This window comes from Podarcis melisellensis (assembly GCF_964234715.1).
Source record: "Podarcis melisellensis genome assembly, chromosome: 10".
Classification (NCBI taxonomy): domain Eukaryota; kingdom Metazoa; phylum Chordata; class Lepidosauria; order Squamata; family Lacertidae; genus Podarcis; species Podarcis melisellensis.
This window is the reverse complement of record NC_138542.1, coordinates 70,781,279-70,803,682: the sequence shown is the minus strand read 5'-3', so window position 1 is coordinate 70,803,682 and position 22,404 is coordinate 70,781,279. Positions and strand designations below refer to the sequence as shown.

At 47.0% G+C, this 22,404-nt stretch overlaps 1 protein-coding gene across 1 annotated transcript; it reads left to right on the top strand.

The window, feature by feature from the left end:
• The first annotated feature begins 165 nt into the window (after positions 1-165).
• Positions 166-20,692, top strand: MEST (mesoderm specific transcript). Its single transcript, XM_081927358.1, has 12 exons — positions 166-256; positions 4,128-4,282; positions 6,444-6,523; positions 7,047-7,124; positions 8,246-8,382; positions 10,580-10,638; positions 12,749-12,789; positions 14,645-14,715; positions 15,309-15,410; positions 18,014-18,090; positions 18,228-18,291; positions 19,981-20,692. The coding sequence occupies exons 2-12, from the start codon at positions 4,129-4,131 to the stop codon at positions 20,096-20,098; spliced, it is 981 nt and encodes a 326-aa protein (XP_081783484.1). The 5' UTR covers positions 166-256; position 4,128; the 3' UTR covers positions 20,099-20,692.
• The last annotated feature ends 1,712 nt before the right edge of the window (positions 20,693-22,404 follow it).

Below are 22,404 nucleotides of genomic sequence, written 5' to 3'. Positions count from 1 at the left end.
AGCCGCGTTCCCAACGCAGCAAACCCGCTTCTCCCTGCGGGCCGCAGTACCGCCTGCCCTCGCCAGGGGGCGCGGAAGGGTAAGCCTTCCCACCCGCTCCAACAAAGGGAGCGTTTTGCCCAATAATAGCCGGTTCTCGAGAAGGGGGCGTGGCAATCGAGGGTGCGCATGCGCTTTCCTGTCCCCCCGGCTCCAGAAGCCCTTTTCTTTCCGTGGGAGCGGCATGGGACGCGCCTGCCCGCAGCCCGGAGCGCAGGTGAGCGGAGAGCGCATGCGCGCCCTCTCTAGGGACCAGGAAGAGGGGCAGTGACCCCCACTTCTTCTCTTGGGGGGGTCTGGGTTGGGGGGCAGGAGGAGCAATTGCTGGGTTTCTCCCTTCTTTGCAGCCCTGGGGCTCTTTTTGATGGAAATTGGGGAGAAAAGCAGAAGGGGGGTGTTTTATGGGTGCAGAATTGCTTGTTTATTTACTTATTTACTGCATTTAGAAGAAGGCAGCCCTGTTTTAGGGAAGCTTTTAATATTAAATATTGCATTTTAATATATATTTTTCAAATAATATATATTTTTTTCAGTAAACCAACATAGTAAAGAAAGAAAAGATTAACAATAATAAAGACAAACAAAAAAGAAAAGAAGAAAGATACATACAACATATTACCACTTAATTAATTAAAATTAAGTACCATCCATCTTCATAAACATATTTGACTTCCTCGAATCTCTTCCATCTGAATTTCTTAGTAATTGTATGTAGCAGTTTCCAATATCGGGGTTTCAAAAGACCATATCATAGTCCTAATCATATTACATAACTTTCCTTATCGTACGTTTTCTTATTTATAAATTTAATTCCCTTTTACTCCTAGGCCTAATTGTTTCTTTCAAGTGATTACCTATCTTTAATATTACAATACTTATTCAAATAGTCTTTAAATTCCTTCTAGTCTTCTTGATGTTCCTCTTCTTTCTGGTCGCGGATTCTCTCGGTGAGATCAGCCAGCTCCATAAATTCCATCATCTTGCATTTTAATATTTTTGCTGGAAGCCGCCCAGTGTGACTGGGGAAACCCAACCAGATGGTTAGAGCATAAATTATTATTATTATTATTATTATTATTATTATTTATTATTAATATCTGCCACCTTTTCCTGCCAGGAGCTCAAGGGAGTGTTGCTCATTTTTAGTGATGAGCTTTCAAAACACAACGTTTTTAAACCAAGCACTGCAAAGTTTTGCAGCAGCAAGCGGCATTAATTTTCTTGAGATTGCACGCCTACTCTTATCCCAGAATTGTTTTAGCACTGGGATGAGTCCAGGCATAGCTTGGCCCCCACATCTGGAGAGGGGCAGTGGTCAAACAGACCACTTTGAACGCAGAAGGCCCCAGATTCAAATTCTGGCCTCTCCCGGTTTGCAGAAATGCTTGGAGAGCCGTTCCCGGTCTGTGTGGATTATGCTGAATTAGATAATAATTATAATAATAATAAGGGACCCGGGTGGCGCTGTGGGTTAAACCACAGAGCCTAGGACTTGCCGATCAGAAGGTCGGCGGTTCGAATCCCCGCGACGGGGTGAGCTCCCGTTGCTCGGTCCCTGCTCCTGCCAACCTAGCAGTTTGAAACCATGTCAAAGTGCAAGTAGATAAGTAGGTACCACTCCAGCAGGAAGGTAAACGGCGTTTCCGTGCGCTGCTCTGGTTTGCCAGAAGCGGCTTAGTCATGCTGGCCATATGACCCGGAAGCTGTACGCCGGCTCCCTCGGCCAGTAAAGCGAGATGAGCGCCACAACCCCAGAGTCTGTCACGACTGGACCTAATGGTCAGGGGTCCCTTTACCTTTACCTTATAATAATAATAAATGATTTTATTTATACCCCGCTCTCCCCAGCCAAGACCGGGCTCAGGGTGGCTAACAACCAATAATAAAAACAAGTTGATTAAACTACAACTTAAAAAACAAGATTAAAATACAACATTAAAACATAGACCCAGATAAATGGATAGACCCAGAGATTGGCATTGCCGACGTTCCTGTGCTCCTAAGCAAGAGGTTTCTCAGTCCGAGTGCAGAAGACCTTGGAGCTACCAAGGCCGTGGCAATCTCAGGCTGCGGCATGAGATTGCATCTCTGTGGAATCCCCTGATACCCAGGAAAATTCCTGGGGTTGGGCTAGATGAACTTTGGGTTCCCTTCCAACTCTACAATTCTTTGATTCTATGAAAAGGAGAATTGTGGACTTTTATGTGTCCCGACTTGAGCTGCCTGCAGTCCTCCCTCCACTGGACTGGGCAGCTTGGGGCAGCATAGGGTTAGTTCCTGGTTCTACCCTCGCCCCTCATTCTGCAATTCCTTATTAACATTTCCTTGCCCACAGAGGCCCTCATAAGAACCTTGGGGGACAGGGGGCGGGCAGGTGGGGGGGACTCCCTGGTCCTGAATGAGGTAACTGTGCCCCTGAAGGACCAGGTGCGCAGCCTGGGAGTCATTTTGAACTCACAGCTGTCCATAGAGGCACAGGTCAATTCTGTGTCCAGGGCGGCTGTCTACCAGCTCCATCTGGTACGCAGGCTGAGACCCTCCCTGCCCGCGGACTGTCTCACCAGAGTGTTGCATGCTCTGGTTATCTCCCGCTTGGACTACTGCAATGCGCTCTATGTAGGGCTACCTTTGAAGGTGACCCGGAAACTACAACTAATCCAGAATGAGGCAGCTAGACTGGTGACTGGGAGTGGCTGCCGGGACCACGTAACACCGGTCCTGAAAGACCTACATTGGCTCCCAATATGTTTCCAAGCACAATTCAAAATGTTGGTGCTGACCTTGAAAGCCCTAAATAGTCTCAGCCCAGTATACCTGAAGGAGCGTCTCCACCTCCATCATTCCACCCAGACACTGAGGTCCAGCGCCGAGGGCCTTCTGGGGGTTCCCTCCCTATGAGAAGCCAAGCTACAGGGAACCAGGCAGAGGGCCTTCTCGGTGGTGGCACCTGCCCTGTGGAATGCCCTCCCACCAGATTTTGAAGAGAGCAACAACTACCAGACTTTTAGACAACATCTGAAGTCAGCCCTGTTTAGGGAAGCTTTTAATGTTTGATGCATTACTGTATTTTAATACAGTGGTACCTCAGGATGCGAACGGGATCTGTGTGTCAATGCGTAATTTTATGGGGAAGAGGGAAGAGTGTGGATTACCTTGCCCAAACTTGCCCAGTATTCCCAATGTGATTAATGCAAGCAAATCTCTGTAGGAGTTCCTCCATTTTTAAAATCTCTCTCTTTTGCGAATGGAAGGCCCCTTTCTCATAGGGTGCTGGCTGGCTCACAAAGACAGCCTTTTGATAAATGTGTGCATAAGAAAAGGAGGGGACGTTTTATCATATGTGGTGGGATTGTAAGGTAATTAAAAAATGTTGGGAAATGATATATAACGAATTGAAGAAAATGTTCCATTTAACATTTTTTAAAAAACCTGAAGCATTTTTATTAGGGATTGTAGGGAAAGATCTGCCAAAAAAGCTGAAAAACATCTTCATGTATGCGACAACGGCCACGAGAGTTTTAATAGCACAAGGATGGAAGACTGAAGAAACCCCAACTAAAGAATCATGGCAAGCAAAATTGATGGACTATGCAAAACTGGCAAAACTGACATACAAGCTACGGGACAAGGATAACTGTGACTTTAAGGATGAATGGGAACCCTTTACAAAGTATTTGAAGACGCAACAAAGCGAACTGGACTCCTTGGCTCGTTTTGAATAAACATTCACAAACTTCTTATTGATAATTATTACTTAAATAATTATCTATACAACTGTGTAACATGCAGAAAACAGCATTTTTAGAGAAATCAAAGACTGGAACTGAGGGAAGTCGGGGGGTGGGTTCTGTGGGGGGAGGGAGGAAAAATGGGGGGGAATAAGGATTATATGTTTCTGGATAATATGTTTTTAAATTTTGAATAAAAAAGTAATAATAATTAAAAAAGATAAATGTGTGCATGCGCGGTTTTCGAACTCTGAACCTTGGAGTGCGGAGCAAAGTCCAACGATGTGGTAATAGGACTGTACTGTTTTCTCGCTCTCTCCCCCCGTGTAAACACTAAATTTCTTCTCTTTCTCTTCCCAGAATGAGAGAGTGGTGGCTCCAGGTGGGGCTTTTAACGGTGCCCCTCATTGCTGTCTACCTGCACATCCCGCCCCCCAAGTTATCGCCGGCTCTGCAGTTATGGAGGTCGTCGGGAAGCTATTTCACCTTCCAGAACCAGAATATCTTCTACAGAGGTTTCCTCTCCTGTGTTTTGCTTCCTTGTTTCCGAAATGCCTGGCCGAGTTTTCTGCGAAATGCTCTGTGCGGCTTGCAGTAAAGACGGCCTTGAAAATAGCCATGAGGTTGTTCTGTGATTGCTTAAAAAAAAGAGACAGACAGACAGACAGAAAAGGCAGCAAACAAATCGAAGGAAGCTCATTGACCTAAAATCGGCCGTTTTTAAAAGCGGTCAGAATGCAGTGAGAAACCTTAAGACTATGCCAACGAAAAGGGAAGCAAGGAAGGTAGATATCTAGCTAGCAGGTTTATTGATCGGTGCAAAGGTTTGCATTGCACGATATTGGAAAAATAGAACCCTGCCTCCGTTAACCGGGGACGGACGGACTGTTAATTGATCAGTAATAAGGATCACGTGCAATCCACGGGAAGGGAAATTTATAGAAAGATGGAGCTGGGAAAAGGTTGTGAAAGGCTACTTGGCCGTGATTCCTGCTTGCCATAACGATATGTGTTTTGCTGGTTAATAAGAGTTAAAACTTAAGTGGCATTTTATTTTTGTCATTAAATGCATTGCTTGCTTTTTTGGTGTGTGTAGCCGCAATAAACCCAAAATGACTTACACACACACCCACACATATTAAAACCAGAAAAGAAAAGAAGATGTTTAAAAATCCCACCTCCTCTAAAAGGTCCAAGAACATTAAAAACCTAAGGCTTGATAGTTTCTACCTGGTGCCTGAAGATCTATGTATTAGGTTTATAAACTGGCCTCCAAGTTTAAAAAGTCGTACAGTGGATGCTTGGGTTGCGAACGGGATCCGTGCGGGGTGCATGTTCGCAACCCACAGTGTTCGCACCCCGTGTCTGCACACGCTTGGGTTGCAATTTGGCACTTCTGCGCATGCGCAAAGCATGATTTAGCGCTTTGCGCATGCACAGCCACCAAAACTGTCCTGGTACTTCCGGGTTTCGGCGGTCCGTAACCTGAAAAAACTCAACCTGAAGCGGCTGTAACCCAAGGTATGACTGTAGATGGTTTTAACAGCCAAAGGCCTGGTTGAAGAGGAAAGTTTTTGCCTAGTGCCTAAAGATACATAGTGAAGGTGCTTGGCGAGTCTCCCTTGGGAGAGCATTCCACAAATGGGCAGCCACCCCAAAAAAGGCCCTGTTTTTGTGTTGCCGCCCTCATGGAGGAGGCTCACGAAGGAGGGGCTCAGATGATGATCACAGAGGCCAGGACAGTCCTTGATAGACAATGATGGCACCCGGGAGAACCTCCCTGGAGAGAAAGTGCTTTTGGGATTGAATTCTGACAAGACAGGAGTACTGTTTTTGGGGGGACGGGGGGCAGGCAGGTGTGGGGGACACCCTGGTCTTGAATGGGGTAACTGTGCCCCTGAAGGACCAGGGCCACAGCCTGGGAGTCATTCTGGACTCACAGCTGTCCATGGAGGCGCAGGTCAATTCTGTGTCCAGGGCAGCGGTCTACCAGCTCCATCTGGTACGCAGGATGAGACCCTCCCTACCCGCGGTCTGTCTCGCCAGAGTGGTGCATGCTCTAGTTATCTCCCGCTTGGACTACTGCAATGTGCTCTACGTGGGGCTACCTTTGAAGGTGACCCGGAAACTACAACTAATCCAGAATGTGGCAGCTAGACTGGTGACTGGGAGCGGCCACCAAGACTGTACAACACCGGTCTTGAAAGATCTACATTGGCTCCCAGTACGTTTCTGAGCACAATTCAAAGTGTTGGTGCTGACCTTGAAAGCCCTAAACGGCCTCGGTCCAGTATACCTGAAGGAGCGCCTCCACCCCCATCATTCTGCCCGGACACTGAGGTCCAGTGCTGAAGGCCTTCTAGTGGTTTCCTCACTGCGAGAAGCCAAGTTACAGGGAACCAGGCAGAGAGCCTTCTCAGTGGTGGCACCCACCCTGTGGAAAGCCCTCCCACCAGATGTCAAAGAGAAGAACAACTACCAGACTTTTAGAAGACATCTGAAGGCAGCCCTGTTTAGGGAAGCTTTTAATGTTTAACAGAGCACTGTATTTTAATACTTTTTGGAAGCCGCCCAGAGTGGCTGGGGAGGCCCGGCCAGATGGGCGGGGTATAAATAATAAATCATTATTATTATTAGGGTGGGCCAGTGCCATAACAGATGTTCTGTTCTCTGCAGACGCCTCGGGCGCCGTTGGCAGTTCGGACATTGTGGTCCTCCTGCATGGCTTTCCAACCTCCAGCTACGACTGGTGCAAGGTGAGGCAGGCCCTGGGAGGCATTGAAATTTTGGAGACCTGTTATAAAGGGAGCTCCCTGATAAGAGAGAGAGAGAGAGAGAGAGAGAGATGCCTCCTGATTTTCTTTTTTAAAAAACAATACATTTTATTAATTTTACATATAATCACAATATGTAAACTCATATCCTCTTACTAAATCTTTTGGCTCAGCCGAGCCTAAATGATTTCCCTCCCTCCCACCGAATGGCTTCCAAAATTAAATTTTGCATTTTTGCATTTCACTTCCTCTCTCATTCTTGTTATATCATTACTTAAAATATTAAAATTACTCTACCTGAATAGGTAACTAATTCATCTCACAAATCTTCAGATAACCCTGCTAATGATGTTAATTGCTTACAGTTGTCTTTCAAATATAATATAAATTTGCTCCAGCCTTTTTTTGGAATACTTGATCTCCCTCGTTCCGGATTCTTCCTGTCAGTTTCGCCAGTTCTGCAGAGACGCCTCCTGATTTTCACCTCTTCTCTCCCCTGCTGCAGATTTGGGAAGGGCTGACGCAGCGATTTAACCGAGTGATCGCCCTGGATTTTGTAGGATTTGGCTTCAGTGACAAACCGGTAAGCAATCTCGACACAAGGGGTTCCGACAGCTGAGTGGAACGACCTGCCCGTCAGTCGTGCAACACAATAAGGATGTTCTGTGTTTGTGCCCCCACAAAAAAACTGTTTCCTATCCCTGAGGGTTAAGCATTATCTGCTTGTAATATCAGGGGTCAGCAAACTTTTTCAGCAGGGGGCCGGTCCACTGTCCCTCAGACATTTGTGGGAGGCCGGACTATTTTTTGAAAAGAAAGAAAATGAATGAATTTCTATGCCCCACAAATAACCCAGAGATGCATTTTAAATAAAAGCACACGTTTGATTCCATGTGAAAACACCAGGCAGGCCCCACAAATAACCCGGAGATGCATTTGAAATAAAAGGACACATTCTACTCACGTAAAAACACGCTGATTCCCGGACCATCCGCGGGCCGGATTGAGAAGGCGATTGGGCTGGATACGGCCCCTGGGCCTAAGTTTGCCTACCCATGGCTTGTATGAATGGAGAGGTGTGTTTTGGATGCATTTCAGTCTGCCTGCCTGCAGCTGGGCTCTCCGTTTATAGTCATACCTCGGGTTACAGGCGCTTCAGGTTGTGGTTTTTTTGGGTAAAGGTAAAGGTAAAGGGATCCCTGACCATTAGGTCCAGTCCCAACGCTCATCTCGCTTTACTGGCCGAGGGAGCCAGCTTCCGGGTCATGTGGCCAGCATGACTAAGCCGCTTCTGGCGAACCAGAGCAGCACACAGAAACGCCATTTACCTTCCCGCCAGAGCGGTACCTATTTATCTACTTGCACTGGCGTGCTTTTGAACTGCTAGGTAGGCAGGAGCAGGGACCGAGCAACGGGAGCTCACCCCGTCACGGGGATTCGAACCGCCAACCTTCTGATCGGCAAGCCCTAGGCTTTGTGGTTTAACCCACAGCGCCGGACTGCTGAAACCCAGAAGTACTGGAACGGGTTACTTCCGGGTTTCGGCGGTCGCGCATGCACAGAAGCACTAAATCACGCTTTGCACACGCGTAGAAGCGCCGAATCGCAACCTGCGCGTACGCAGACGCGCCGCTGCGGGTTGCAAATGTGCATCCCGCACGGATCACGTTCGCAACCCCAGCGTCCGCTGTACTTCCCAAACAGAGGCCGCATCAGTACTCCATCTTTGAGCAAGCCAGCATCGTGGAAGGGCTTCTGGACCACTTGGGCCTTTTGAACCAGCGGGTCAACCTCCTCTCGCACGACTACGGGGACACCGTTGCGCAGGAGCTTCTCCACAGGTGAGTGGAAGCCCCGACGCTTCTGCGTTTTCACCGGCGCCCTTTACCAGTTTGCTTCGTTCTTTCCTTGCATTCGCTGCCCTTTGAGGCTCCCTCAGCCGCTTTCAGAATTCATTTCTAGCCCAGAGAGGATAGACCGATTCCCTCCATCTGCCGAGAGGCAAATACCTTCCTAGGAAACTTGCGCTCAGGTGTAGTTCTGCCCGCTGGGATGCCGCCAGGGCAAACTCTTAATTACTGGCTCTGAGTGTGCTTGAATGTATTTTAATTACTGTTTGTTTTCGTATTTTGTGTCGTCATTCTTAAATGCTGTGAGCTGCCTTGGAATTGGTGGGGGGAAAGGTGTGGCATAAAGACGTTTAATAATAGCAATCGCTAATTTCCATGGCAGAACATTAACTTTCCCCCTGACCCACCCATTTTTTTTTTTCATTTTTCTTCATTCATTACACACATCTCAAATTCTTAACATTTACTATATATTCCTCCCTCCCTCCCTCCCCTCCAAGGTTTCCCCCAACTTCCGCTTCTGATTTCTTTCTATTTTCACCCACTTTGCTATCTCTCAACAGAAAAAGTTATTAAAAACATAGCATCAAGCCCAAAAACGTTAAAGTAACAGTAATTACACCTTCCTATTTCACTATCTTCTAAACATTTAAAGCAGATTATATTTGCAGAAATTTAAAGCATATTATATTTGCAGAAATAAAGACAGTCAATAGACTTGATGGCAGGATTTAAATAAACATTATTAGCATTAGAAAATGGACCCACCCAGTTTTAGCGGTCTTCCCTGCACCCGTCTGATGTAGCTGTTTGCAAAGAGGCGACTCGTGGTTTGGGGTGGTGTTGTCGGCGCCATGGAACCTGCCCCCAGGTGCAGAGGTCAGCCCACTATTTACAGCCCACTATTGAGGTTGAATCCTGACAAGACAGAAGTACTGTTTTTGGGCGACGGGGGCAGGTGTGTGTGGGGGGGACTCCCTGGTCCTGAATGGGGCAACTGTGCCCCTGAAGAACCAGGTGCGCAGCCTGGGAGTCATTTTGGACTCACAGCTGTCCATGGAGGTGCAGGTCAATTTTGTGTCCAGGGCACCTGTTTATCAGCTCCATCTGGTACACAGGATGAGACCCTCCCTGCCCGCAGACTGTCTCCCCAGAGTGGTGCATGCTCTGGTTATCTCCTGCTTGGACTACTGCAATGCGCTCTACGTGGGGCTACCTTTGAAGGTGACCCGGAAACTACAACTAATCCAGAATGCGGCAGCTAGACTGGTGACTGGGAGCGGCCGCTGGGACCACATAACATCGGTCTTGAAAGACCTACACTGGTTCCCAGTACGTTTCTGAGCACAATTCAAAGTGTTGGTGCTGACCTTGAAAGCCCAAAACAGCCTCAGCCCAATATACCTGAAGGAGCGTCTCCACCCCCATTGTTCTACCCGGACACTGAGGTCCAGCACCGAGGGCCTTCTGGCGGTTCCCTCATTGCGATAAGTGACTTTACAGGGAACCAGGCGGAGGGCCTTCTCGGTGGTGGCACCCGCCCTGTGGAATGCCCTCCGTTCAGATGTGAAGGAAATAAGCAGCAATCTTATCTTTAAAAGACATCTGAAGGCAGATGTTTTTAATACTTAATGCTGTATTGTTTTTAATACTCGATTTGAAGCCGCCCAGAGTGGCTGGGGAAACTCAGCCAGATGGGCGGGGTATAAATAGATGATGATGATGATTTTGTTGTTTAGTCATTTAGTCGTGTCCGACTCTTCGTGACCCCCTGGACCAGAGCACGCCAGGCCCTCCTGTCTTCCACTGCCTCCCGCAGTTTGGTCACACTCATGCTGGTAGCTTCGAGAACACTATTATTTATTATTATACAACTGTTCCTACAGAGGCATCTGTGAAATAATGCCTTTGAGGGCTTGCCTGAGAGTGTCTTGTCACTTATTGCATTCCAGTCCACCTTTTTCTCCAGGCAGCTCGAGGTGGTGTATGTGGTCCGCCCCTTCCCTGTTAATCCTCACTGTGAGGTAGGTTAGGCTGAGAGGTGGTGACTGCCCCAAGGCCACCAAGTGAGCAGAGGTTTGAACCCGAGGCCCTAGTCCAGCGCTCTAACCATTGTACCGCACTGCCACAAGAAGAGGTGTGGCTCTGCCCTGACTCCGCTCTGCCTTAGCCTCTTCTTTGTCCTCAGGTATGAGCACAATACGACGGGAAGTGTCCTCATAAACAGCCTGTGCCTGTCAAATGGAGGTAAGGCTTTTATTGCAAAGAACGTCCTCCATATTCTTACTGTGATTACAGTACCCTGGTTCTCAAACGCCTTGGTACTCAAACAACTTAGAACCCAAACACTGCAAACCCGAAAGTACCGTATTTTTCGCTTCATAAGACGCACCTGACCATAAGACGCACCTAGTTTTTAGAGGAGGAAAACAAGGAAAAAAGTATTTTGAATGAAACAGTGGATGTATGATTTTTGTGGTTCATGCTGTGGCCACAGACATGATATGTGATTTGACGGTGAGTTTGGGGTAGCCCAATGCAAAAATCCTGAGGATCCATGTGGATCCGTGTTTTGTAACCAGGTTTTTGTGCCACGCAACAGTGGGTGCGTGATTTTTTTGGTGCAGGTTGTAGCCATGGACATGCTATGTGATCTGATGGTGAATTTGGGGTGACCCAATGCAAAATTCCTGAGGATCCATGAGCTTTTACCTCCCCCCTCCCAGGCAGCCTCCTTTATCGCTAGCATCCCTTATCTTGCTCCCAATTGGCAAATGATCAGCAGCTTTGTTTCAACACCTCCTTCCCTCTTTCTAAAAAAATAAAATAAAAGCATGATCTGCTTTTTGTCCCTGGGCAATTTGGCTCCAGGGACCACGCATTCCCTCCTTAAGATGCACAGACATTTCCCCTTACTTATTAGGAAGAAAAAAGTGTGTCTTACGGAGCAAAAAATACGGTAAGCATTCCGGTTTGCGAACTGTTTTTGGAAGCTGAACGTGCTCCGTTTTGAGTGCCACGCTGAGGTCTGTCTGTTTTTGCTATTTATTTTGCATTTTTGTTTTCGCGACTCTTTTTGTTTTATTTTTGTGACTGTGTGGAGCTCAGTTCAGCTCCTGACGGATTGATTGTGTGACTGCAGTACATCGTTTATTGCTTTCATTTTATGGATCCGTGGTCTCGTTAGATAGTAAAGTCCATGTTAAATTGCTGTTTTAGGGGTTTGTTTTTAAAAGTTTGGAATGGATTCATCCGTTTTGCATTACTTTCTATGGGAAAGCGCGCCTCGGTTTTGGAACGCTTTGGTTTTGGAACGGACTTCCGGAACGGATTAAGTTTGAGAACTAAGGTACCACTTGAAGCCTTGGGCTTGAGTTTCTGCTGAGATCCTAAATGTGACCAGCAGTAGGTTTTGTGGGTAAAAGTTGCTTTCATGGCATAAATAATTTGTGCATAAGAAGAGGTTGCTGGATCATGGCCCATCTGGTCCAGCCTCCAACCAGATGTCAGGGGGAAACTTTATAAAACAAAATGCCTTACAAAGTAAAGAGAGTGATAAAGAGAAAATGGGACTGTTGGACGAAATAAAGAAAAAGGAAAATGAATTGATTAAAGAATCAAATAATGAAAAAAATAAAAAAGGAAATTAGGCTATTACAGGTAGAATATATATTGAAAATAGAACAAATGTGAACTAAAGGGTGGTGAATTCTTTCACATGTGGTGGACATGTGAAAAAATGAAAACATTTTGGGACACGATATTTAACGAAATAAAAAATCTCTTTAAATATACCTTCCCAAAGAAACCAGAGGCTTTTTTACTAGGGATAAAAGGAGATGAATTAAGAAAAGAAGATTGTAAATTATTCTTGTAGGCCACGACTGCCGCCAGGATTCTTGTGGCCCAAAAATGGAAAACCCAGGAGGTTCCAAGTGTAATGGAGCGGCAGACGAAATTGTTTGAACATATTTGAATTGGCGAAAATGACATAAAATTCGATACCAAAAAGTAACAAAGCTTGAAGAGGAGTGGAGTAAATTTGTTGTGTACGGAATAACTGTAGAAGTCTAAAAACTGTAGCAGGGCTAATATAAATCTTGTGATGTGGATAGAGTGTAAATAAGAATCTGTGAGAGAGGATGTGAATTATGAAAACCGAAGCAGGAATGAAAGGAAGCCCGGGTGCGAAAGAGCGCAGAGTAAATAAGAAGATACAAAAATGTTGAATGTAAAAGATGATGTTTTATTTAATTTTGTTTTGTTTTTGAAAATCAATAAAAAGCATTATAAAAAGAAAATAGAACAAGAATTTGATTTGAGTGTGAGAGCAACTCTCCCCTCCTGTTTCCTGCAGGTATTTTCCCAGAAACTCACCACCCCAGATTAATCCAAACGGTAAGCGCCTTTGCTCTTGCAGAAAAACACCGAGCTTCTATGAATAGAATTGTTCCATTATTTACTTCTTACATTTCTATACTCCCCTTCATCCGAGGATCACAGGGAGGTTCACGATATAAAAGCACAAAAATACACACCGTACCAACAAACAAAAGAAACCCGTCCCCCCATTTGAAAAGGCCATAGATTTAATTTGCCAAAGGCTTGGTTAAAGTGGAACGCTTCTGCCTAAAGATGTATAATGAAGGCGCCAGTTAAACCTCCCTGGGCAGAGCATTCCAGAAACATTATCATTATTGTTATTATTTACTAAACTTAATTAAGTTAATTTAATTAATCAAAGGCCTGGGAGGGGAGGGATATTTTTGCCTGGCACCTAAAGATATGCAGTGAAGGAGCCAGGAGAGCTTCCGTGGGGAGAGCAATTCCACAGATGGGGAGCCACCACAGAGAAAGCCCCGTTCTTGTGTTCCCGCCCTCTGGACTTCATGGAGGACGCTAATAATAATAATAATAATAATAATAATTATTATTATTATTATTATTATTATTATTATTTATTATTTACACCCTTCCCATCTGGCTGGGACCTGAAGGAGGACCTCAGATGAATCATAGAATCATAGAGTTGGGAGAGACCCCAAGGGCCATCGAGTCCAACCCCCTGCCAAGCAGGAAACACCATCAGAGCACTCCTGACATATGGTTGTCAAGCCTCTGCTTAAAGACCTCCAAAGAAGGAGACTCCACCACACTCCTTGGCAGCAAATTCCACTGTCGAACAGCTCTTACTGTCAGGAAGTTCTTCCTAATGTTTAGGTGGAATCTTCTTTCTTGTAGTTTGGATCCATTGCTCCGTGTCCGCTTCTCTGGAGCAGCAGAAAACAACCTTTCTCCCTCCTCTATGTGACATCCTTTTATATATTTGAACATGGCTATCATATCACCCCTTCACCTCCTCTTCTCCAGGCTAAACATGCCCAGCTCCCTTAGCCGTTCCTCATAAGGCATCGTTTCCAGGCCTTTGACCATTTTGGTTGCTCTCCTCTGGACACCTTCCAGTTTGTCAGTGTCCTTCTTGAACTGTGGTGCCCAGAACTGGACACAGTACTCCAGGTGAGGTCTGACCAGAGCAGAATACAGTGGCACCATTACTTCCCTTGATCTAGATGCTATACTCCTATTGATGCAGCCCAGAATTGCATTGGCTTTTTAGCTGCCACGTCACACTGTTGACTCATGTCAAGTTTGTGGTCAACCAAGACTCCTAGATCCTTTTCACATGTACTGCTCTCAAGCCAGGTGTCACCCATCTTGTATTTGTATTCCCCCCCCCCCAAGTGCAATACTTTACATTTCTCCCTGTTAAAATTCATCTTGTTTGTTTTGGCCCAGTTCTCTAATCTGTCAAGGTCGTTTTGAAGTGTGATCCTGTCCTCTGGGGTGTTAGCCACCCCTCCCAGTTTGGTGTCATCTGCAAATTTGATCAGGATGCCCTTGAGTCCATCATCCAAGTCGTTGATAAAGATGTTGAATAAGACCGGGCCCAAGACAGAGCCCTGTGGCACCCCACTAGTCACTCTTCTCCAGAATGAAGAGGAACCATTGATGAGCACCCTTTGGGTTCGGTCAGTCAGCCAGAGTTCAGAGTCTGTCTCAGTTTATATGGGAAGAGGCAATCCTTGAGGTATTGTGGTCCTGAGCTGTTTAAGGCTTTATAGGCCAAAACCAGCACTATTGAATTGGGCCCAGAAACTTAATTTGCAGCCAGCGAAGCTGTGCTTTCTGGGTCTGTTGGATTTGTAGTCCTCAACCAATTAAACAATGATTAATTTTTCCTTTTCCTTCAAAGATTCTCAAAGATGGCGGCCTGCTTTCACCCATTATCACCCGATTATCAAATTACTTCTTCTTTGCCAGAGGGTGAGTTGGTATTCTGAATCCTTGAATTCTTGCCCCTTTGAGAGCAGGAGGCCTCAAATGCCATTATTCCTGCCCTCTCTGAGAAGAGAGAAAGAGAACGTACTGGTTGCTCAAAGGATGCTGTACGGTTTTGGAAACCCCTTCTGGAGGGTGTTTAAAGGTAAAGGTAAAGGGACCCCTGACCGTTAGGTCCAGTCGTGGCCGACTCTGGGGTTACGGCACTCATCTCGCTTTACTGGCCGAGGGAGCCGGCGTACAGCTTCCGGGTCATGTGGCCAGCAGGACTAAGCCGCTTCTGGCGAACCAGAGCAGCGCACGGAAATGCCGTTTACCTTCCTGCTGGAGCGGTACCTATTTATCTACTTGCACTTTGACGTGCTTTCGAACTGCTAGGTTGGCAGGAGCTGGGACTGAACAACAGGAGCTCACCCCGTTGTGGGGATTCGAACCGCCGACCTTTTGATCGGCAAGTCCTAGGCTCTGTGGTTTAACCCACAGCGCCACCCGCGTCCTGGAGGATGTTTAGTACAATCTAAATTTGAGCAGATTCTCTTCCTTGATAGTCTACCCCCTTCTTCTTTTGAATTTTCCAGACTTGCGACTGTCTTTGGCCCATACACCCAGCCTTCAGATGCTGAATACTGGGACATGTGGGCAGCAGTCCGAACAAACGACGGCAACCTTGTGATTGACAGGTAAGGCCACCACGGGGAAAAACAGAACGACAGTGGACACAGGGTTGCTTTTGGGGTCTACTGGCAAGCTGTAAGCGAGGAGTGGACATTATAGTCCATGAATCAGCTGCCGTCTCTGAAATAGGGCCGGTTTATTTTTTATTTCAGTTTTTAACAAATTACCATATTCTACATTAACAGAGAGAGACAGCATGCAAAGGGTGTGAAAAGAAGGGAGATGTAAAAGTAAAGCTTAATTGTGCAAATATTCGCCTACTTGACTGCTTGACCCACAATTAGTCCCGTCCACATGAAGGGAAACTCCTAACACCGGAGATAGATTTCGAGAGGGTTTCAAAACCGCCCGTCGCCTGCAGAGATGAGGCATTTATGCTGCTCTGTCGTTAGATATTCCTGCATTATGAGGCAGCATGTTCTGTAGAGTCATCCTTATGCCGGACAATTGTGATATATCGGTATATCGCTTGTAGGTTTCGGGAGGAAAAAGCTCTTCCTTTGCAGCTAACAGCTCCCTCCTACCCAGAAGTTAAGTCCCAGCGAGTTGACTCTGGAAGTTGCAGGCTTAGGTCTGTGGTTGCCAAGCTTGGCCCTCCAGCTGTTTTTGGACTACAACTCCCATCATTCCTAGCTAACAGGGATGATGGGAATTGTAGTCCCAAAACAGCTGAAGGACCAAGTTAGGGAAGCTTTTAATGTTTAATAGGTTATTGTATTTTAGCGTTTTGTTGGAAGCTGCCCAGAGTGGCTGGGGAAGCCCAGCCAGATGGGCGGGGTATAAATAATAAATTATTATTATTATGGCCACCGCTGCCTTAGGTCGCAATTTGCCAACCTGGTGCCCTCCAGAGGTTTTGGACTACATCTCCTGTGGGCACCAGCTTGGCAAAGAGCTTTTTGTTAAGGTGCTTTTGAGACCGAGAGAATTTAACACTTGCCGCGCCGTCGGTGGGGCTCAATATTGCCCCTTGCAATCGACGTGGAGCCCTGTTTACCTAGCCATGTTGGGGAAAACAGGATCCATTCTTCCTGGCGCAATTAAAGCATCCTGAGTCTCATGTTTACCTGGCGGAGACTCAGCTTCCTCTCGACTCCGATCTTCCTTTCAGGGCCTCGCAAGAGGTTTGACACCTGGGCTATCCTGTTTCAGCGCCTGGGCTTCTGCTTTGTGTTGGATGAGCAAGCTTGCTGGGTTAGTGTTACCATCACCTGAATTAACCTGCAGCATTGAGCTCAAGGTTTGGGTGAAGAGCCTGCTGCCAGCTGAGGAGTTCTCCCAAGTCCCGCCACCCCTGAAATATGGGGCACCCCCCAGCATAGTCGCCCAGGATGCCCACTTAGCCCGTTCCAAAGCTGTGCATGCTGGACGCTCCAAGATCACTGCTCCTTGCTGAGATTTCTGTTCACAGCTCTGCATTCAAGAGAGAAGTCTTAGCTTGGTGTGTTTTGCTTGCAGGGTTCAGTATCTGGTACCTTCACGTCAGGTTGGGTGCCTGAGACCAGGGGAAGCCGATCATCTAAACCAGGGGTCAGCAAACGTTTTCCGCAGGGGGGTAGCCCACTGTCCCTCAGACCTTGTTGGGGGGGGTGGACTATACAGTGGACGCTCGGGTTGCGGTACCTATTTATCTACTTGCACTTTGAGGTGCTTTCGAACTGCTAGGTTGGCAGGAGCAGGGACTGAGCAACGGGAGCTCACCCCGTCGCGGGGATTCGAACCACCGACCTTCCGATCGGCAAGTCCTAGGCTCTGTGGTTTAGACCACATCGCCACCCGCGTCCCTAAATCTGAGTGTTCATACCCTGCAAAACACCCGTTTAATAAAATATCAATCTTTTTAATATTTGATGCTGTATTGTTTTTAACACTTGTTTGGAAGCCGCCCAGAGTGGCTGGGGAGACTCAGCCAGATGGGCGGGGTATAAATAATAAATTATTATTATTATTATCTTTATTGTATAAGGTGATATTATGACTAGGGCTGGGTGATGCCTGGTTTTCAGCATTGCAATTTATCACCAGCTAAGCACTGCGATATACCGATATATCACGATGTCTGGCATAAGGATGGTTCCATGGTTTTTCCTGCAACGTGATGATTGCAGGCGCCTGCTCTTGGGATTTGCTCCCCCAAGAGCTGAGCAGGCAGAGTTTACAGGGATTGTAGGAATCGAGAGAAGCCTTGGCTGGCTTCACTGTTTCCCCCACATTGAGATTTTTGAATAAGCACACGCCAAAATCCTGATCTGCAATATCAAGGATATAGACTCCAAACTGGTTTTGGACAATATATCGCCCAGCTCTAATTATGACATAGCCTTATGGAACCTCAGCTGAAAACTGCCTGGTTCTGTCTTAGGAAAGTGCTTTATACAAAGCCAAGCTGTTCAGCTCAGTATTCGCAGCGCTGACGAAACCTTTAGGATTTCGATGAGGGATTTCCCCCCCAGCCCTAAGTGGAGATCTCTTTGGGGATTGAACCAGGGAGGTGCTCAACTAGAGAGCTTCAGACCTTCCCCCAAATGGACAGCGGCTGCCTCTGAGCGACCTGAGGCTGTTGCCAAGTGCTTGGAATCGGTCTCCATGGATGAATTTTGTTCTTCAGCCTTTTGCAGTATATCAACCAACGGAAAAAGCACAGGAACCGCTGGGTAGGAGCTCTGCAATCCACGTCTGTTCCCCGTGAGTAGGAAACAGCAAAAGCTGCAATTGTGTCTTGGGCCGTATGGAAGAGCCAAGATTAATTCTGCTGCTTTTGGGTTGGTGGGGTGGCCTGTATCCTGGAAGTTGACAAAGATGCTGTTTTTCCTCTCTTGCAGTACATCTGATTTATGGGCCTCTGGACCCGGTGAATCCACACCCAGAGTTCCTTCAGCTCTACAAGTAAGCTTATTGTGAGGGGTCACAGTTGTACCATGTAATGCCCTGGGGCTATTTAATCAATTTATCGGTCTGAAACAAAATGAAGCCTTTGAGTACCAGCGAGGAATTCCAAATATCGTATTTTTTGCCCCATAGGGCGCACCTAGTTTTTTGGGGGTGGAAAATAAAGGGGAAAAAAATATTTCCCCCCAGGCACGGGGGAACTCCCGTGGGAACTCCCGCCGGGCTCCCCAGGCTTGCGGATATCTGCCCGAAGCCTGGGGCATGCTCCGCTGCGCTCCCTGGGTTTCGGGCTGCTGTCTGCTGTCTGCAAGCCTTGGGAGCCCAGCGCCAACTCCCGCCGTGCTCCAAAGACTTGCGGATAGCTGCTTGAAGCCTGGAGAGCGAGAGGGGTCGGTGCGCACCAACCCCCCTCGCTCTCCAGGCTTCAGCAAAAGCCTGCATTCGCCCCATAGGACACACACACATTTCCCCTTCATTTTTGGAGGGGGAAAAGTGCGTCCTATAGAGCGAAAAATACGGTACATACTGGAGGTTGCCACCTTTTCTCTCCAAGGCCCTCTTTACATTTTAACCAGGGCATAAGGCAGAAGTTCAACAGGTGCGTCTTTCCCCTGCATTGCCTGCTGGGGAAAGCAGCCCCTGTTGAATGAATGCCTGTTAAGGACATTGTTTGTTTGTTTGTTTGTTTGTTTGTTTGTTTGTTTGTTTGTTTGATTTCCTTTTTTAATATTTCTATGCCTCTTCACTCAAATGAATCCCTCCTTACAGTGGTCTCCTAAGCAAATTATAAATCTTCCCCTTCTTTTCTAAAGTTTTTGTCCTCTTGGTTCCTGAGCTTCTCAGTCAGCTTTGTCATTTTAGCGTAGTCCAATAGCTTGGTTTGCCATTCCTTCCTGGTAGGGACTTTTATTTCCATTTCTGGACTAATAGCATCCGTACATAAAAAATCTTTTCTGCTCCTTTGGAATATTGGTACCTACAATTCCTAAAAACCTGTTTTTTTAACAAAAGTTGTTTTAAACATTTTTTTCAGTTCATTATATATCATCTCCCAGAAAGCTTTTATTACCTTACACGGCCACCACATATGATAAACGGTACCTTCTTTCTCTTTACATTCCCAGCAGGTATGTGTACAGTGGTGCCTCGCAAGACGAAATTAATCCGTTCCGTGAGGCTCTTCGTATAGCGGTTTTTTCGTCTTGCGAAGCAAGCCCATTGACAGCTTAGCGGATTCACGCTATTAGCGGTTTAGCGGCTTTTAGCGATCAGCTGTTAAGCGGCTTATCAGTGGATCAGCTGATAAGCGGCTTAGCGGCTTAGGAAAAGGGGGGGAGGGAAAAACCCCCGCAGGAACTCGCAAGACATTTTCGTCTTGCGAAGCAAGCCCATAGGGAAATTCGTTTTGCGAAGCGCCTCCAAAACGGAAAACCCTTTCGTCTAGCGGGTTTTCCATCTTGCGAGGCGTTCGTCTTGCGGGGCACCACTGTACTTTGTTCTATACATTTTTGATAACTCGCCAAAAAAAGAAAACATGTTTTAAACCCGGCTTGACATCCCAGGAAGCTGCCTTATACGGATCAGGAGAGAAGCTTCACTGCAAACCTTATTTCCGCTTTCTTCCTTTGTTCCCTGTAGCAGTTGTGGGGTGTTCTAAAGAGCCCTTTCTCTCTACTTCCCCCACAGGCAAGTGGTCCCCATGTCGACGGTTTCTGTGCTAGACGACCACATCAGCCACTACCCCCAGCTGGAGGACCCTCTCGGCTTCCTGAACTCCTACCTGAACTTCATCAACTCCTTCTGAGCAGGAAGAGCGGGAGAGCCGATTCTCCGCTCTCAAGAGGCGTTCTTTCGTTCAAGAGGGCCAAATCGTGGGCTCGGGTCTCTCTGCCTCCGTACAAAGAGCAGGAAACCAGTTTCTCCCTTGGCGACGGAAGCAATAAGACTCCTGGCCAGTCACTGGCATGGAGAGACTTAAGTGATTTCCTTGTATGCTCAGCTGCTGGTCCTTCCTCCGTGTTGCTTAAGGAGATAAGGAGTGGCTCTGAGGGGCGAGACTTAGCCATACAAACAGTTGCATAATTTCTCTGCATCCGTGTCTTGCTTCTTTCGAAGATGGCAGGGACGTTCGCCGGGTTCTGGAAGGGGGAGAGGTCCTGTTTTTTGCGCGGCTTGTTTACTTCCTTGCTGGGAGGCAAGTAGAGAGGAAGGGTGGACTGAATCGTGCCTACGGTCACAGCCACGCCATGCATCTAAAGCACATGGCTTCCTCCCAGGTATCCTGGGAACTGTAGTTCACCCCTCGCAGAGATGTTCACATCGCCCTTAAACTATGGTGTGGTGATCACGCAGTTGTTAAAAGTGAACCAAAAGAAGTTCATTTTACAAACATTAACAAGTTTATGGTTTTCAGATAATATTCCTATCAGCATCTTAACTTTAGTTTCTTTACTGGCCTATACCTTCTGACTGATTCTCTCGACTGTTTGACTGAATCCTCTTAACAAATTCTCTCCCTCTCTCACACCAGACTAGCCCAACCCACAGACTTATCTCCTCTGTCTCTCCTAACTCCAGACTGTCTTCTCAACCACCCTAACTCTAACTCCTCCCCCCACAAAAAACTCTGTGCTTAAAACCTTATACACAGTTAACTCTGCCCCTTGGGTTCCCATTAGTTAGTCATTTTACAATTAGTTAACCCTTTCCTTCTGAACCCAGTATGATGTCACACACCTAGGAGCGCATATGGTTCCCACATATGGTTCCCATTATTCTTTGAGGTGTGGTCTTATGTGGCTTCTTGTGAGGGACAGTTCTCCAATTTGTTCATGGTCCACGGGAGCTGGGGTGTCGCATAGGGGATTCTAGGTTGTTCCCGGTCTTCTGCCGTGATCCTTTCCACATCCAACATGGAAAAAGACCTCTTGCTAATACAGTGGTACCTCGGGTTAAGTACTTAATTCATTCCGTAGGTTCTTAACCTGAAACTGTTCTTAACCTGAAGCACCACTTTAGCTAATGGGGCCTCCTGCTGCTGCTGTGCCGCTGGAGCACGATTTCTGTTCTTATCCTGAAGCAAAGTTCTTAACCTGAAGCAGTATTTCTGGGTTAGCGGAGTCTGTAACCTGAAGCGTATGTAACCCGAGGTACCACTGTACCGGGGAGGAGGGACTCTGAGGGTTCATCTCACTCTATAAGCTCAACCTTGGCATGAGAGAGATGGGTTGCGAAGTGTTTAAGCTCCACTGGGAGATGTTTTTAGGACACAGCAGGGGCCAGATAGATCAGGCCAATGGCTCATCTAGTCTAGTATCCTCTTCTCACAGCGGCCAACCTGTGGGAAACCTGCGAGGACCTGAGCACAAGAGCAACCATCCTTTCCATGATTTCCAGCAACTGGTATTCAAACAGGTATTCAGGACTCCCTGGTCCTGAATGGGGTAACTGTGCCTCTGAAGGACCAGGTGCGCAGCCTGGGAGTCATTTTGGACTCACAGCTGTCCATGGAGGTGTAGGTCAGTTCTGTGTCCAGGGCAACTGTCTACCAGTTCCATCTGGTACGCAGGCTGAGACCCTACTTGCCCACGGACTGTCTTGCCAGAGTGGTGCATCCTCTAGTTATGTGAAGTTCCTGGGCATGCAGCAGTTATGGATTACTGCAATGCGCTATATGTGGGGCTACCTTTGAAGGTGACCCGGAAACTACAACTAATCCAAAATGCGGCAGCTAGACTGGTGGCTGGGAGCGGCCACCGAGACCACATGACACCGGTCTTGAAAGACCTACATTGGCTCCCAGTACGTTTCCAAGCACAATTCAAAGTGTTGGTGCTGACACTGAGGTCCAGCACTGAGGGCCTTCTGGCGGTTCCTTCCCTGTGAGAAGTGGTTACAGGGAACCAGGCAGAGGGCCTTCTCGGTGGTGATGCCCTAAAGAGAACAACTACCACCTGACTTTTAGAAGACATATGAAGGCAGCCCTGTTTAGGGAAGTTTTTAATACTGGATGAATCATTTCATTTCAATATTCTGCTGGAAGCCGCCCAGAGTGGCTGGGGAAGCCCAGCCAGATAGGCGGGGTATAAATAATTTATTATTATTATTATT